We start from the raw sequence: 18,752 nt of genomic DNA on the forward strand, positions 1-18,752 counted from the left end.
AGACCTTTACTCAGTCAATGACACTTATTTCACTGGCAGATAAATGTGCTAGAATCATCCAATTGGATCCACAACTCTTTTGGATAGAATGTTTGCTGCTAGTTTCTCCCAGAACAAAAATCTGATTAAATGCAAGATCATGTGGGATTTTTTTTTACACTGTCCATTTAAAAAATTTGACTATACCCTCCCTGTAGACTTATGACTGCAATTTCTGTGTAATTAAGCGCATTCAGTCCTTCACCTTAAATACATGCTTCTTTGAGAAATGAGGTGAAAAATTCCCTGGCGGATCTGCTTAGTCTCTACACTGTAAATGATGGGGTTCATCACTGGAGGTGCCAACAGGTAAATATTGGCCACGATAACATGTACTAGAGGAGGGGCATGCTTGGCAAATCGATGGGTCATAGATACCCCAACCATGGGCACACAGAGGACCAGAAGAGCCAGCATGTGGGACAGACAGTTATTGAGGGCCCGCAGTCGCTCAGTCCATGAGGCTGTACCCAAGATACTTTTCAGGATGAGTGTGTAGGAGAGCATGATGAGGAGAGGGTCCATCACAATAATGAGCAAAGCCACAGCAAAGGCATACCAGTTGTTGACTCGGATGTCAGCACAGACCAGGCGAATCATATCCTGGTGGAGGCAGTAGGAGTGAGAGAGAAGGTGGGAGCGGCAGAAGGGCAGGCGCTTGAGTAGGAAAAGGGAGGGAAGAACAGCCAGAACACAGCGGCAAAGGATGGCTAACCCCATTCTGCCAACGACACTGTTGGTGAGGATGGTGGCATAATGAAGGGGGCGGCAGATGGCAACGTAGCGGTCAAAGGACATGGCCAGTAGGACTGAAGATTCCATAAAAGAGAATGTATGAGGGAAGACTAACTAGGCAAAACAGCCCTCAAAACTGATCTTCTGATTGTTAAACCAGAGGAGATGCATGGCTGTAGGCAGGGTGCTGAGGGTGAGACCCAGGTCAGTGAGGGCCAGCATGGAGAGGAGCAGGTACATGGGCTGGATGAGGGATGGCTCCGTGCGGATGACAGTGAGAATGGTGGTGTTTCCTGTGATGGAGATGGTGTAGAGACAGCAGAAAGGGATGGAGATCCAGATGTGGTAGGCCTCAAATCCAGGGATGCCAGTGAGGATGAAGTAAGGGGTCTTGGGTGGTGTTAGCCATGTTTGATGAAGGCAAAACCAGCATCTGTGTGTTCCACATAAGAATTCCATCAGTGTGTTGCTGCCATAGCGACGTCTTCTATTCTATCCAGGCCCCAAATATGTGTCTAGGATTGTTCTAACAGCATGGAGCAGTACACCAGTCAGAGCACTAACAACAGAACTGTGGTTCTTACTGCCCTACATTCTTCTTCTTTTTTTTTCCTAAACTTTTGAGAGTATTTTTTTCTTTTTTTTAAATTTAAGTTTATTTTAATTGGAGGCTAATTACTTTACAATATTGTATTGGTTTTGCCATACATTAACATGAATTGCCACGGGGGTACATGTGTTCCCAATCCTGGACCCCCCTCCCACCTCCCTCCCCATACCATCCCTCTGGGTCATTCCAGTGCATCAGCCCCAAGCATCCTGTATCCTGCATCGAACCTAGACTGGTGATTCATTTCTTGTATGATATTATACATGTTTCAATGCCATTCTCCCAAATCATCCCACCTTCTCCCTCTCCCACAGAGTCCAAAAGACTGTCCTACATTCTTATTTGCAGGGATCTTTTGGGGACTTCCCTGGTGGTTCAGTGGCTACAACTTCATGATCCCAATGTGGGAGACTGGGCTTTGATCCCTGGCCAGGGAAGTAGATCCTGCTTGCTGCAACTAAATGTTTGCATGTTGCAACTAAAGATCCACATGCTAAAATGAAGATCCAGTATGCCGCAACTAAGACCTAGTGCAGACAAATAAATAAACATTTTAAAATAGATTTTAAAAATAAAATCACCCATTTCTTCAACTTTCATGCCTGACCCTATACACTAAAATGTAGCATTATTCTTCCTGTAAATCTTGTTACACACTTCCCACTTACTCATGTATAAATATATATGTACATACAAAACTTACATGGGATTCCCAAGTAGCGTTAGCAGTAAAGAACCTGCCTGCCAATGCTGGAGACATAAGAGATGCAGGTTCAATCCCTGGATCGGGAAGATTCTCTGGAGGAGGGAACGGTAACCCACTCCAGTATTCTTGCCTGGAGAATCCCATGGACAGAGAAGCCTGGTGGGCTAAGGTCAACAGGGTCACAAAGAGTCAGGCACAACTGTAGTGACTTAGCATGCCCACACATAAACTTATACATATGCATTTTCCAGCTGAAACTCCTCTCATCAATTTTTCAAATAACTTTTCTAGTAACCAAATCCAGAGACTTATTTCAGTTAATCTTGTACTTGACACAGAAAAATAAGCTTCTGCTAACTACTTCCTTCTTTTCAGTTGAATGGAACTATTATTGAGAAAATAAATTATGACCATATCCCAGTATTTTGTTTGAGCAACTGTATGGTTGCAAGAGTCAGATACTACTTAGCGACTAAACTACCACCATATGGATTATAGTCCCAGTTACTTTTATTTGGCACAGTAGAAGAAGAGATGGGGGAAAGATTACTGGCTTGGTTTGTGCATGTTGAGTTTGATGTTCGTAGGAGCTATCTAAGAGAAATGATAACCAGGCAGATGAATATAAGGCCTAAGAAGCAGAAAAGTTCTGTCGAGCATTTTCAGAGTCTTTAGCATATTGGTAGTAGCCAAGAACCTGGAAGTTGATGTGATCATCTTGGCAAGAGAAAGAAAAATGAAGAAGGTTGAGGCGAGATCTAGATAAAAATGCAAGATTTAGCAATAGGGTAGATGTAAAAGATAAACTAAAGGAAATTGTGAAAGACTGCCAGGAGAAGTAAGTAAAATACAAGGGAAATGATAGTCACAAAGGCCAAGCAGGTAAAGAATGTGGTCCATAGTCTAGCACTTTGTAGATATTCAGTAAAATACCTACTGCTACTGCTAAGCTGCTTCAGTCATGTCCGACTCTGTGCGACCCCACAGACGGCAGCCCACCAGTCTCCACCATCCCTGGGATTCTTCAGGCAAGAACACTGGAGTGGGTTGCTGTTTTCTTCTCCAATGCATCAAAGTGAAAAGTGAAAGTGAAGTCGCTCAGTAAGTGTCTGACTCTGTGACCCCATGGACTACAGCCTACCAGGCTGCTCGTCCATGGGATTTTCCAGGCAAGAGTACTGGAGTGGGTTGCCATTGCCTTCTCCTACTAGAAACTGTCCATATAATTTAGGGATGTAAATGCTAGTAGTAATCTTTTGGAAAGACATTTCTGTAGAGAAATGGGACAAGAAGCTAAATTAAAGTGGTTTGAGAACTGAATTATATGAAGGATTGGAGACAGTTACCATATGTTTTGTATTCTAAAGGGAAAGCTATATTGTCCCTAGAAGATTAATAGAGACTTTTATTCTTTAAATACAAGGGTGAATGTAACTTGAGGGAATGAATGACAACTAATGTTTGAAGTACACTGAGAAGGAAAGCTGTGAACTTCTTGGGAGGAGATACACATAGCATTTAATGGGTTCCTAGTATTTGTGGTGTCTACTCAAACTCCCCGTAGAGTGCCTATAAATGCCAAACTAAGAATCCTTCAAAAATCATTATACTTATGAATTTAGAAAATAATTCAGAATAAAATTAGGGGAAAAGGGGAAGTAAAGATGAGTAAAATGAAGGAATTTTTCAATTAGAAAAGCAACGGGGAGGGAGGAAGAGGGGGAGTTCAGGATGGGGAACACATGTATACCTGTGGCAGATTCATGTTGATGTATGGCAAAACCAATACAACATTGTAAAGTAAAAAGAAAAAAAAATTATGTGTTTGAAAGGATCTATGCAATCTGAATCCCTCTAACAAATCTGATAAAGAAAAAGAAACATAGGTAAACATTTAGAAATGAAATACAATGAAAGAAGTAAAACTGTTGAAGAATTGTGGAGGTCAATGAGAGGTCACCAATAACATAAATAATAGGAATTATTTGTAGGACTTAAACTATAAACCAAAAGACAGGAGGTCAGGACAAAGGTTTTTTAAACTTAGCACTGAGTACTAATGGACTTGATTAATATAGTTGAGGTATTAGAAACACTTTTTAAAATATTCTAAGTAAAGAACATGCTAATCAGAGAGATGCATGGTCTTTATGGAAACATAAGGGAAAGAATATTGTAGGTACAAATGGTGATGGTACCTATTCAAATACTCATGTCCAGACTCACTTTTGCGCTTTCTTGTTCCTTCAGTGTTTCTGTGACCTTTATTCTCTACTCTGGCTGAGTGTGGTTTTATGCTCCTGAAGATTCCAGGCTAGATTGTAAGAGGTAGATGAAGAAACCTCTGAAAGAATCTTATAGGACTGTGCTCTGAGACTTAAGGCCCCAAGGGACAGAACCAGGAAAAATAACAGCAAATAGAATAGCTAACTTTTATTGAGTGCTCAATGTGTACCAACCACTGAGCTAGCCAACCAATGGAAATGTGTAGATTTTGTGAGGTGATGTGGAAAAGACATAGCCTGTGCTCTGGCAGATTTATTTATTTATTTATTTTTTCCTCAGCAATCAGTTCCCTTCTGCTTACTACAGTAAGAGAGGGACTATTATGTTGGAATAAAGCTGCCCTTCGATGTTGTCATCTTGAATGTGATTAAACTCAGTTTTGATACAGCTAGAAGATTTGGGGAAAGATATTCCAGATCTCTTGATAGATTCAGAAGAGAGGCAAAATAGATTTTTTTTTTTCTCTTGGGGTCTTACAGATATTAACCTTAACATGCACTGTATTTTACTTCTTCCCTAGGAAGAAATATCTAGAGATAACTGACCTAGGGTTTTATGTGTGAGTTTATTTAGAGTATGCTTTTTTCCAGACAGTGGAAATCAGCAACTGTTTGGGTACTCACTGTGAAATCTATTATTTCCTACAACCAAAGGCAGTGTTTCCTGCAAATGTGGCTTATCTTTGTGATTCCTCCTGTATCTGGCTTACTTGACTTTTGAGACCTTTTTGGTTCCAGGGAAGACCCCTTCCACAGGAGACATGGATTTGTTCACTGGGTCAGGAAGATCCTCTGGGGCAGGGAATGGCTACCCACTCCAGTATTCTTGCCTTTAGAATTTCATGGACAGAGGAGCCTGGCAGACTACAGTCTATGGGGTCACAAAGAGTCAGACATGACTGAGTGACAAACACTATTGAGTATTTAATTTTAGTTATTTGTAATTTTAGTATTCCCATTTTGTTTTTAATAGCTTGCAATTAAATTGCTTAAATTCTACATCTTGAAACTTAAGTCCTAGGCTATATTAATCAAAATTATTTTAATGTCTGTGTATGCTAACCCCAAAACCGGGATCATCTGTGGATCTAATCCTTTTGTTTTCTTTTTAATCTCTTAATTTATGTTCAAATTTTGTACTTTGCATTCCTGTTTAGGTTTTAATGAATGTGATGAAAAATTATGAGAATAATTTGAAGTGTCATTTAACAACTTCTTGCTGAGAGTATTTAATTTTCCTTTTGGTTAGAGTGACCAACCACCCCAATTTGTGGCTGAAGGATTTCCTAGGATATGGTACTATCTGAGATACAGTTAGGGAAGTTCTGAAAAACTAAATTGGTTGGTTACCCTAATTGTTACAGACAGAAGAGTAAAATTAGGTAGTGAGTTAACTTTATAAAGAAAACTACGTATTTCCCTGGTGGTCCAGTAGTTAAGACTTCACTTTCCAATGCAAGGGTTATGGGTTTGATCCCTGGTTGGGAAGCAAAGATCCCACATGCCTTGCAGATAAAAAACCAAAACATAAAATAGTAGGAATTTTGTAACAAAGTCAATGTATGGCAAAACCAATACAGAATTGTAAAGTAAAATAAAAAATAAATAAATTAATTAAAACAAAATAAATAAAAAATAAAAAAGAGGAAAGAAAATGTTATTTATTTATTTATATAAAATAAACTATTTGTTAGTCTAGCTTGTTTCTAAATTTCTCTGTTCTAAGGTGAGAATTTTCTGAGATAAAAATAAATGCCTAGGCATTTATTAGTCACCTCATTCTTGGAGATAGTTGTATTTTTTTTTTCCCCTTTGCAATACAGCCCTTTGAGAATGCTGTAAGTGCTTCTGATTTTAAGTTTTTACTTTTGAAATGACAGATTCCTTAAGTGGGAGAACTGCACAAAAACAGCCTCACTCGTCTATGTCTCCCTTGTATTTGGAATCTTATCCTTTACATCTTCCTGGCATTGAATGCTCTCTGAAGTCATTTACAAAATATTTCTTTAACTTTTCTAATTATTCTTTTTTTGTATTAAAATTTTTTAATATAAATTTATTTATTTTAATTGGAGGTTAATTACTTTACAATATTGTATTGGTTTTGCCATACATCAACATGAATCCACCACAGTTATACACGTGTTCCCCATCCTGAACCTCCCTCCCTCCTCCCTCCCCGTACCATCCCTCTGGGTCGTCTCAGTGCACCAGCCCCAAGCATCCAGTATCATGCATCGACCCTGGACTGACAGTTCATTTCATATATGATAGTATACATGTTTCAATGCCATTCTCCCAAATCATCCCACCTTCTCCCTCTCCCACAGAGTCCAAAAGACTGTTCTATACATCTGTGTCTCTTTTGCTGTCTCGCATACAGGGTTATCATTGCCATCTGTTTAAATTCCATATATATGTGTTAGTATACTGTATTGGTGTTTTTGTTTCTGGCTTACTTCACTCTGTATAATAGGCTCCAGTTTCATCCACCTCATTAGAACTGATTCAAATGTATTCTTTTTAATGGCTGAGTAATTCTCCATTGTATATATGTACAACAGCTTTCTTATTCATTCATCTGCTGATGGACATTTAGGTTGTTTCCATGTCCTGGCTATTATAAACAGTGCTGCGATGAACATTGGGGTACACGTGTCTCTTTCAATTCTGGTTTCCTCGGTGTGTATGCCCAGCAGTGGGATTGCTGGGTCATAAGGCAGTTCTATTTCCAGTTTTTTAAGGAATCTCCAACTGTTCTCCATAGTGGCTGTACTAGTTTGCACTCCGACCAACAGTGTAAGAGGGTTCCCTTTTCTCCACACCCTCTCCAGTGTTTATTGCTTGTAGACTTTTGGATCGCAGCCATTCTGACTGGTGTGAAATGGTACCTCATTGTGGTTTTGATTTGCATTTCTCTGATAATGAGTAATGTTGAGCATCTTTTCATGTGTTTGTTAGCCATCTGTATGTCTTCTTTGGAGAAATGTCTATAGTTCTTTGGCCCATTTTTTTGATTGGGCTGTTTATTTTTCTGGAATTGAGCTGCAGGAGTTGCTTGTATATTTTTGAGATTAGTTTTTTGTCAATGGCTTCATTTGGTATTATTTTCTCCGATTCTGAAGGCTGTCTTTTCACCTTGCTTATAGTTTCCTTTGTTGTGCAGAAGCTTTTAAGTTTAATTAGGTCCCATTTATTTATTTTTGCTTTTATTTCCAATATTCTGGGAGGTGGGTCATAGAGGATCCTGCTGTGATTTATGTCAGAGAGTGTTTTGCCTATGTCCTCCTCTAGGATTTTTATAGTTTCTGGTCTTACGTTTAGATCTTTAATCCATTTTGAGTTTATTTTTGTGTATGGTGTTAGAAAGTGTTCTAGTTTCATTCTTTTACAAGTGGTTGACCAATTTTCCCAGCACCACTTGTTAAAGAGATTGTCTTTTCTCCAATGTATATTCTTGCCTCCTTTGTCAAAGATAAGGTGTCCATAGGTATGTGGGTTTATCTCTGGGCTTTCTATTTTGTTCCATTGATCTATATTTCTGTCTTTGTGAAAACACCATACTGTCTTGATGACTGTGGCCTTGTAGTAGAGCCTGAAGTCAGGCAGGTTGATTTCTCCAGTTCCATTCTTCTTTCTCAAGATTGCTTTGGCTATTGGAGATTTTTTGTATTTCCATACAAATTGTGAAATTATTTGTTCTAGCTCTGTGAAAAATACTGTTGGTAGCTTGATAGGGATTGCATTGAATCTATAGATTGCTTTGGGTAGTATACTCATTCACTATATTGATTCTTCCAATCCATGGTTATTCTTGACAAGAGGATTGGTCAGAAACAAATCAATATTCCCTTGATGAATGTAAAAATGCCTATATTTCATTCAGTTTTCAAAGTGTTCTGATTAGTAATTTAGCTTATGCCTACTTGAATATGAGGACACAATTTTGTCCTATTGTGAGAATAAACAATCAAGGTAGTGTCAAAGGTCTAAATTTTAAGTTAAGATAGTAAACATAGAGGAAGAAAAATATAAAGACAAACAATATTTTTTCATAGTCACATTGGATTCTACTTATTATTCAATTTTATAGACACCCAAAGACTTCCCATATGGATATGGTAAAGAATCTGCCTGTCAGTGAAGAAGATGCAGGTTCAGTCTCTGGGTAGGTGAGATCCCTTGGAGAGGAGAATGGCATCCACTCCAGTATTCTTGCCTGGAAAATCTCATAGACAGAAGAGCCTGGTGGGCTACACTCCATGGGATCTCAAAGTGTCAGATATGCCTGAGCATACACAGCATAGATACAGAGACTTCTAAATTATTTTCACTGTGTGATTTTCTAGAATTTTGTCTGATCTTGAAGTTGTGTTTGAGTCTGGACCTTAGGAAGATAGAAAGATTCAGACTGGAAAGATTGGAGCTAGCTAGACAAGGCATGGTGTACAGAGTTCTTTCTAGGATAGAGCTAAATTAACCATGATCTGATAACTAATGATAAACTCTAGCTATAACAGAATATAACTGTCTTTGATGGCCTTGAATATAGAATTAATAATATTCTAGAAGCCTGAAGATTCATCATGTAATCTGAGAGAGAAAATGGAAGTGAGCACATAAGATCTTCATTTTATGTCAAGCCACCTGACAACCTGGTCCCATCATCTCTTATTGAAACTTTTAGCTATAGAATATCTTTCTCCAGACACTCTAGTGATATCCTGGATTCCTTTCTCCTCCCAGGGAACCAGCATTCTCTCACTTCTCTGGTTATCTATGGGATGCCCCTTCTTGTGGGTTTACCTGCTTGTTTTCATTTGATATTTCTAAGTCATAATTCTCTTCAGAGTTCTACCATCCATCAGCAGGCTGTGAATCTAGGATATAGTTGCACACAACTGAAGACCCCTAGGTCAGAATATATGGAAAAAGAGTATCTAGAAACCTGGTGGTAGAGTTACAGAATTAACTTAAAAAAAAATCTTTGGATTTTTTGGCATCTCTACAACATACAACACAAACAAAGATTTTGAAAATTAAATTCATATTCAAAAACTTTATTTACTTTATTCAAAAGTGTTACAAAGTTTATTTAAAATTGGTTCTAAGCACCATTTTGGGAAGCATAAACTTGAACCATGTAGTGGCAGAAAAAAAGTAGTTTCTAAGCTCCATGAGGAGCTTAGTTTCTTTTGTCCTCACATTGTACCTAGGGTCTAGATTTGTGGAATAAGTAAGCAAAGATAAATTTCTTTCTGACCCATTGAGTTTGTTCAGTTGATGATATCTGACTGACTACTGAGAGGATTCAAAGAGCTTCAGTTCTTGCTTAGTTGATAGTATAGTTAAAGCTTTTATGCTGGAGTTTGATCCAACTGGATTCCACTGCTAATTTTTGGATGTATAGGTTTCAGTAAGATACTATATCTAAGTATCAGTTTTCACCTGAAAAATAATAATTGCAGTGAATATAACTCATAGGATTTTTGTGGGGAGTAATTGAGATAATAAATAAATGTCCTAGTGTACATTTTTCATCTCAAAAGTCTTAGTTACTTTCCATAAAATATAAATGTTAAATTTTTACATTATTCAAATATCTGCAAAGAAATATCAAATCAGATAGGGCATATTAATATCCACAAAGGGGATTTTGCTTTTTGGAGAGATCCTGTGTTATGTGTGGGAGACCTTCAGACTTCTGCATCACGAGCAAGGTTTGTAATCTTCAGACTCTCAACTTGGGAGTCTTGGTGAGAATGAGTGAATGCTACGTTGGAGCCAGTACTGAAAGGCTACTTGGAGTGAACTCTTAGTATGTCCTTCTGTTATTGAGCTTGGGTACTAACAACTCAAGAAAATGTAAATCCTTGCATTTTCTCTTTTCCTAGAACAGTTGACTCAATAATTTCCCAGGACATCTTCCAATTTCTGATTACTTTTTTTCCTTATGTGGAGTTCTATGTCTTCATAAACAATCCTTCTGGCATTCTTGTTCCATCTATGCAAGGTATTCCACACAACATGTTTTAAAATGACATCAGTTCTTTACACTGTTCTGTCATACATAATCCCTTTCCACTTGTACCCCAACTCCTGTTCACTGCCATATTATGGATAACCTCCTCTTGTGCTCAGTCACTTCAGTTATATCCAGCTCTTTGCTACCCTGTGGACTGTAGCGAGCCAGGCTCCTCTGTCCATGGGATTCTCCAGGCAAGAATACTGGAGTGGGTTGTCATTTCCTCCTCCAGGGGATCTTCCCAACCCAAGGATCAAACCCACATCTCCTGAGGCTCCTGCATTGCAGGAGGACTCTTTACTATTGAGCCACCAGGGAAGCCCAACCTCCTGTTAGATACCATATTTTAAGGTAACATCACTTGTATAACATGCAAGTTGGGACCACTTGTGATTATAGAAAAAGTCTCTTTCTACTTTGTCCTTTGTCTAACCTCTGGCTTTCTTCTCTGATAATATCCAGGAAATGCCACGACGGATTTCCTTGGTCTTAATGCTGTAGACAATGGGATTGACAACAGGTGGTAAGAAGAGGTAAGCATTGGCCATCATAACATGGAGCAAAGGGGACACATGATATCCAAGGCGGTGCACCATAGACAAGCCAATCATAGGCACATAGTAAGAGAATACAGCACAGACGTGTGAGCTACATGTGCTGAGTGCTTTCCTCCGCCCCTCCCCAGTGGCAATGCTTAGTACAGTGTGGAGTATGAACCCATAGGAGACCACAATGAGGAGTGAATCAAGCCCAAATGTGGAAGTAACGATGAAAAGCCCATAGATATTGTTGATAGTAGTATCCCCACAAGGCAGATGGATAAGGTTGGGGTGAAGACAATAGGAATGGGAGAGGATATTATGGCCACAGAAAGTCAGATACCTTAGGAGAATGGTCAGTGGGGCCATGAGCACAATGCTTTTCAACCCAATACTAGCTGCCATGCCAAAAATGCGGGGCACAGTTAGGATGGCTGTATAGCGCAGTGGGTTGTAGATGGCCACAAATCGGTCAACAGACATGGAGAGCAACACAGCAGACTCCATAATGGAGAAAGAATGGATGGAGAACATCTGGAGAAGGCATGCATTGAAACTAATCTCGGTGATACCAAAAAGGAAAACACCTAGCACTGCAGGCAGAGTGGATGCAGAGACGCCGACTTCAGCCAGTGCCAGCATGGCAAGGAAAAGGTACATGGGCTGGTGTAGAGCAGTGTCTGTCCTGATGACATGAAGAATGGTGCCATTCCCAAGGAAGATGATCATGTACATCAAGCAGAAGGGGATGGATATCCAGATGTGCTCTGCCTCCAGTCCTGGGATGCCAACCAGAATGAACATTGTAGGTAGGGACTCCGAAGTACTACTGGAGTTCCTCATGTTGAAATCTCGTTCAGTAAAATCAGTGCTTCCTTGATAATTAAAGACAAACTAGTGGGATGACATTATAGTGGAGACTGACTCCTGGACACTAAGGAAAGGGAAGAACAAGACAAAGTCACAGATTCATGTGGTTAAATGTCTCGTGCTGGAAAACTGATGATCATCATCAGGAAGTTCCCACTTACAAGGAGGTGATAGTATCCAACAGAAGGAAGTTCAAGGTTAGTAGAAAATTACCCCTATAAATGGTAGTGCCCCTTGAATCTGCTAAGGGAGAAATGGCTGTCAAGTCGTGGTATGAAAATGCCTGAACCTGGAAAGCTGCTGGAGAGAAGGCGTGTGTAGGCAATCTCAGCATACTGTCTGCTGTGCTTAGTCACTCAGTCCTATATGACTCTTTTCTGTCCATGAGGATTCTACAGGCAAGAATACTGAAGTGGGTTGCCATGCTCTCCTCTAGGGAATCTTCCCAATCCAGAGATTGGACCCAGCTGAGCTACTAGGGAAGCCCAGCATAAGATATGGGATAATGTTAGTAATAGATGAATACAGATATTTTTGGAAAGTATCTAGATATAAGGCAAAAAACAGTGAAAAACACCTGATAAACATATATAGATATATAAATAACTGAGTTCCAAAGCAAGCCTGAGAAGTGGTGATGACCAGAGCCTGGAGCCAGAGTCCAAAAAAGTTAAACTAGAAAAGAATAGAACTTGGACACTCACTGGTGTTAGCTGTTTTGGGCTTTGAAAGGACTAGGAAGCACCTTCATAGATTATGTGTAAAGGACAAAATAAGGTAGGAACCAAAGTTGGTGTATTAGTATGGAGACGTTCAGGCTCATGAAAAGACTGCTATGATGGTCTTCACAATCTTTCAAATCACAGTTCTCAGAGACAACCGATCTGACCCACTGGGACTTCTTTCTGGCTCAGACAAATCTCTGAATACATTGCAACAAAAATGGAAACCTAAGCAGACTGTCAAGGAAGGTTTTCTTGGGCAGGAGAGGAAGGCACAAGAAGGGAAGATAAAATGACTTCTCTAAATTGAGTCCGTTTGAAGCTGAGCACTGTCTAGATTAGAAATAACAATAGAGTTCTAGACTGGCAGGGTAGGAGAGGCTCTACAGGCATTTTTCAATTCATTCATCCAACACACAGACACATACCCACACACATATCTACTCACATGTTTACACATGCACATATTTCCACCCTTGCTGAAATCCTGTCTGAACTTCCCTGATGTGAACTATTATCCAGCCACTGCTGAATAAAGGACCATGGCAACACAGATTCCTGGAGAGAGCTTCCCAGAAAATCTCAGCAACTTTCAACAGCAGGTCAAAAGACATACTTTCTCCTATACGTAGTCAGATGCAATCACCAAATGCCCTGGTCTTCTCTCTAAGCTAGTTAAATTATGGTAAGTGTTGCAAAAGGAAAGTTCATAATACAATGAGAAGGAACTAGAAGGAAAAAACCTACTTTATGCTAAGAGTCAGGGAAACTTACCTCAGAAAGTAACATTTCAGCTATTTCTTGAGGAATTAATGGACATTTTTCAGGCTAAATGGAGAATTTAACTGTAACAAAATATAGAAAAAAATTACTACACTGTGAGTATATAAGGCCCTACATTGTCAAAGACTAAAAGAAATAATTGAGGAAGTGAAAACTGTTGATGTAATATGATATCAAAATCATTGATTTTCCCATAATTTTTACTTTCATGAAAATATGAGAAGAAAAAATGAAATAAAAGACCATTGTCTGCCTAAATCCGGGATCCTTGTGCACTGGTCTTGGTCTGATGCAGTTTACCTCAGTAAATATTAGCTTGGGGAAAACTCTGTGTCATGGGTTGTACTAAAATTTAAGGCATGGAATTTCAGGGACACATTATTGACCTCAAGAAATTATCATTGTTATCAGAACTTCTTTTGGTTGAGAAACTTGAGAGATACTTCTGAACCCTACTTGTAATGGTCTTTTCCCCGTTCTCTCCTCACCTCCAGATGGCTAACATAACTTTCTTTACCCTTTCAAGGACCAAATATAGGTCTGCCTCTGCATAGAATCTGCCTGTCAGTGCAGGAGACACAAGAGACTCATGTTCAATCCCTGGGTAGGAAAGATCCCCTGGAGAAAGGCAAGCAATCCACTCTGATATGCTTGCCTGGGAAATCCCAAGGACTGAAGAGTCGGATGCAACTAAGCGCATACCATCGAGTAAAGCAGCTCTTCTACGTGTAGCCTCACTGTACTCTTAATCCTACTGCACCCTATTTCTTGCCTATCTCACTCCCAATGACCAGATATTTGGAAGGGACAGTCTTGAAGGATACTTGAATCTAGGGTTTCCCCTCCCCTGTTAGAACTTGTCTTCTCTGCTTCTTCATGCTCTCTTTTGTTTTCTTTCTTTTTTCCCTTACCTTTATTTATTATTATTATTGTTGTTGCTTTTTTTCATTCTTCCTATCCTCAAGAATCTTCTCAGACAAAACTCAGGTCTTTTTAAAGAAGATATTAAAAGGCAATTATTCCCCTGAATTTAGGATTTGTATGACAGGAGCGTTTCAGTTTTAGAGATGTTAAAAGGCATAATTTAGTCTATTGCACCAGAGAAAGAGAAGGCAATGGCACCCCACTCCAGTGTTCTTGCCTGGAGAATCCCAGGGACGGAGGAGCCTGGTAGGGGCTGCTGTCTATGGGGTCGCACAGAGTCGGACACGACTGAAGCGATTTAGCAGCAGCAGCAACAGCAGTCTATTGCACACATAAGAAACAACAAATCCTTAGAAATAAAAGTATGCGATCCAGTTCATACTACATCTCTGAAAGTGAACAGAATTAGAAATGAATGCTATGTGCAGAGTACCTTTATTTACTTAAGCATTTGTAAAGCTTTATTTCTTTATGTTTAAAGAGAGAGAGATGAATACCTACATCTGAGTGGCTCTCAGTGTTTAATGTGAGCTTTGAGCAATCACTGAATGTTATTACCCCTTGCTCTTTCTACCTCCACCCTCAGGCATTATCAGAAGGAATCATCCAAAGTCAGTTTGTCCCCACATATCTATTAATATTGATATATTTTTGTCTTTGTCTCACTCATACTCAGACTATATCTGTGAGGGAAGCAAGGACACAAGGACTTTCCACTTAACAGATGAGAATATAAAGAAGATATATACATTGCATGACCAACTGAAGACAGTGCGATGACTAAACTCTTTCTGAAATCCATGACAGTTGGATGTTTTTATTTTGTTCTTCATCTGCTACCAAGTTTAGAAAAATCTCCTCATCCTGTCACATAGGCTCAGGAAGCTAGAAAAATGGCCACTGACTATGGAAATATCTAGAGGGCAAATTGCGAGGTAGAGTTGAGACTCTTGGCAACTGCTTCTGAAAGCTGCTTCAGGAGGCAGGGCTGGAGATTATGGGCTTGAGTACTCACCACAAACAGACCTGACCTCTGAACATCAAGTAGGACTAGGGAACTCAGTTTACCAAGTCCCAGCCATCTTGGCTTTAATACTTCCCTCATCCTAGGGGTATGCTGTGCCCTTCTTTGTAAGCTGATCAGCTCTGGTGAGTGGAGGAAGAGAGAGGGACTTGGGTTCCTTGAGGAGAAATTGCTTAGGTAATTACATCACTTTTTTTCAATGTCCAGGGATCCTTGAAAGAAACAAGCAAGTGTACTGAGTCAGTACCTCTGTGAAATGAGTATAATAATAGTAATAATAATTGATTGCATCCTGTATGAAAATGAGATAATTCACATATACAGATTGCTTAGAAAAGTGTCTAGATTATCAGAAGTACATCATAAGGGCTAGCTATTATTATAACTATTATAAGAAAATTATATCCCAGAGAAATTATATATTCCTCTACTATGATCATTGACTACGGCTTTCACAAATATATATTTAATATATAAGGAACAAGGTACAAAAATGTTTATATCCACAAATATCAAGGATGTTTAATATCAGGAGGTGACAGGATCCAAGGGGTTATATTATTGTGAGAAAAAGTTCCAGATTGAGTTAGGGTCAAGAGAAGGGGAGATTGGTCAGAAAGGTATGATGAATAGGGCTTCCCAGCATAAAATGACTGTGGAAGAGCTAGTAGAAAGTGAGCATTTCCAGAATCCAATGTTAAAATGATTTAAAATTGCTGAGCAAAATGAGTTTTGATTATATGTAGATGGCTGCTTCATTTGCTAATTTTCAGACTGACAAGAGGGAAAAAAAGAGTTGGCTTAGAAATTCTACCATTTATAGAACCTTTTTAAAATTATTGAGATATAGTTGGTTTACAATGTTGTGTTAGTTTCTGCTTTACAGCAAAGTGGAATATATATATATGTATATATAGAGAGAGACTGCAGCCCGCCAGGCTCCTCTATCAGTGGGATTCTCCAGTCAGGAATACTGAGGACTACTGCTGAGGAAAAAAAAAATGAGTATGACTGCTCATTGTCAATGTACCTGGTCAATATAGTGCTATAATTGCAATATATAGTGATTCTTCTAATGGTTCTGGGAAAAGGAAATTGAAAAAAAAAATTTTTCTGGAAATTAGTCACCTTTTGAGATGCCGTTAAGAACATTTCTAATTCATGGGAAGAGGTCAAAATGTAAACATTAACAAGAATTTGAACGACGTATTAACCCTCATGAGTAATTTGGAGGGGTTCAGGACTTCAGTGGAGAAAGTAAGTGCTGTTATAGTCGATTTAGCAAGAGAGCTGGAATTAGAAGCGGAGCCTGCAGATGTGACTAAACTGCTGCAACCTCAAGATGAAAATTTAATGGATGAAGTGCCACTTCTTATAGATGAGCAAAGAAGTTATTTCTCAAAATGAAATCTACTCCTGGTGAAGGTGCTTTGAAGGCTGTTGAAATTAAAACAAATAATTTAGAATATTATATAAACTTAATTGATAAAGCAGTGGCAAGGTTTGAGATTGACTCCAATTTTGAAAGCAGGTATACTTTGGGTAAATTACTATCAGAAATCAAACATACTATAGAGAATTGCTTCATAAAAGGAACAGTAGTCTGATGCATGTTAACGTACTTCACAAAATTGCCACAGCCTCCCCAAACTTCAACGACCACCACCCTGATCAATCTGCAGCCATCAACATGGGGGCAAACCCCTCCAGCAGCAACAAAATCAAGACTCACTGAAGATTTAGCTAATAATTAGCAATTTTGATAATAAAATATTTTTATTAAGGTATGCACATTGATTTTTAGACCTAATTCTATTGCACACTTAAAAGACTATAGTATAGTATAAACATAACTTTTTGTACATTGAGAAACCAAAAAAAAATTGTGTGACTTGTTTTTATTGTGATATTTACTTTACTGTTGTCTGAAACCAAACCCACAATATCACCAAGATATGCCTATATATTGTATTATGAAATCATGTATTGACCTTTTTATTTTAGTAGCAGACAAAATCTGTTAAGAGAAAAATAACCTGATTAGAAACAAAATTCAGATACAGCCTAATTAAGTGAAAAATAAAAATTATCCATATCTTTCTTTGGGTGATATAAACATAAGAGATAAGGAAATATGTGTAGACCTGTATTCATTCATTCAATAATTAATTTGTTCATCCACCAAATATTTACTGAGTAGCTAGTATATTTCAGGCATGTCTGGAATCACTGGAGGTACCCAATGAGAAGAGACGACAGAGTCCATGCCTTATTAAAATTAAAGTATAGTGGACCAGAGAGGCATTTAAAAGGTAAAGCAATATAAAAATAATTACTTGATTACAACTGTGATGTGTGGGATGAGACAAACAATAAGAAGTAAAAAATATGACTAGTCTTCATAGCCACGAATGCTACTATGGGAAAGACAAAAACAGGCCAGTAGCAATCCAAGAAAAATAAGGTATCAGAAAAATTTCCCTTCCCATATTACCTTGCTAACATTCAGGCTACAATGACTCAGACTCAGTCAGCTTCTAAAAACCTCACATTTCAAAATCTCAAGTGGACAAAGGATATCCTAGCATTAGCAAACTTATCTCTGCTTTCCATGTCATCATCTTCATGAGAAATTTTCCAATAAGGTCTTAGCAGGAGAATTGTGGAGGAGCTGGAAGGCTTTAAGCAAATACTAAGAATGTATTTGCTCCACTCACGACGAAGGTTGGAAGCTGGAACGAGCCTAACAAAGGGTTATGAGCGTTCACCGAGTGCCTGAGGCTGGGAACGGATAGCGAAGGGTTATACGCCTGGCCTTGAGGAGTTCGAAGGCTTCCTTCTGACCACCTGTTTCTGGGAGCAAGGACTGTTGTTTCATGATAAGACTCCCTTTAGAGTTTCGCCAAAGCTATGTTATGGCTTGGGCGGTAGGAACTGTATTTTATGCTTGAATGCTTTGATGTTTTACTGAGAAAGGCTACGTGCAAGTCTGCTTTATGCTCTGTTCTCTGAGACCATATATCTGCAAAAGCTGGGTAATAAAATTTGTCAGTCCACTACAGGCTGTCCCTGAGTGTCCTCTTCAGAGTGTGGCCCTCCGAGCCTTACGGAGAATTAGTCCTATTCCCCAAAGTCAGTATTCCTCAAGAAATTTGCAGACTCCTGATTCACAAAACTCTTCCCTCTAGACTTATTCTTAATACTTATTCTCAGTTATAGGACTTTGGTTTTAGTACCTAGCTTGATTCTAATTGTCCCAAAGTTTGAGCAGGTTTCCAGTATAAACACAAATATAGGATCTGTCCACACTATGAAATATTCTCAGGAAAAAAATCCAGATACATAAGCAAAAAAATAAAGTAAAAAAAAAAAAGAAATAACAAATCACACACACACACACACACGTACGTTTGATAATACTTTTTGTACAACAATTTGACCACATAAAAATAGCAATTTGTTGGTATATGTAATAACACATACTAAATTG

The 18,752-nt window shown here is 38.7% G+C and overlaps 2 protein-coding genes across 2 annotated transcripts; both read right to left on the minus strand.

Moving 5' to 3' along the window:
- Positions 1-240: 240 nt before the first annotated feature.
- Positions 241-1,207, minus strand: LOC120875900 (olfactory receptor 51Q1-like). Its single transcript, XM_040257656.1, is given in 2 exon segments — positions 241-1,159; positions 1,161-1,207. Coding segments are annotated over 2 exon segments (966 nt in total).
- A 1,514-nt stretch (positions 1,208-2,721) lies between these two features.
- On the minus strand, positions 2,722-11,782 carry LOC120875901 (olfactory receptor 51J1). The gene is made up of 2 exons (XM_040257657.1): positions 10,834-11,782; positions 2,722-2,807 (listed from the first exon to the last, which is right to left on the minus strand). Exons 1-2 carry the CDS (start codon positions 11,780-11,782, stop codon positions 2,722-2,724), a joined length of 1,035 nt encoding a protein of 344 aa, XP_040113591.1.
- Positions 11,783-18,752: the final 6,970 nt, after the last annotated feature.

The sequence above is a fragment of the Oryx dammah genome, unplaced genomic scaffold (genome assembly GCF_014754425.2).
Source record: "Oryx dammah isolate SB20612 unplaced genomic scaffold, SCBI_Odam_1.1 HiC_scaffold_17, whole genome shotgun sequence".
Classification (NCBI taxonomy): domain Eukaryota; kingdom Metazoa; phylum Chordata; class Mammalia; order Artiodactyla; family Bovidae; genus Oryx; species Oryx dammah.

Bases quoted from the DNA above. Each gene is read 5' to 3' on its own strand.
- LOC120875901 (XM_040257657.1), bottom strand. From the start codon at position 11,782: ATGAGGAACTCCAGTAGTACTTCGGAGTCCCTACCTACAATGTTCATT. The intron at 2,808-10,833 runs GTTAGACAAAGG...TCTCTTGCCAAG, and splicing joins ATCAGAGAAGAAAGCCAGAG to ATGATCACATCAACTTCCAG.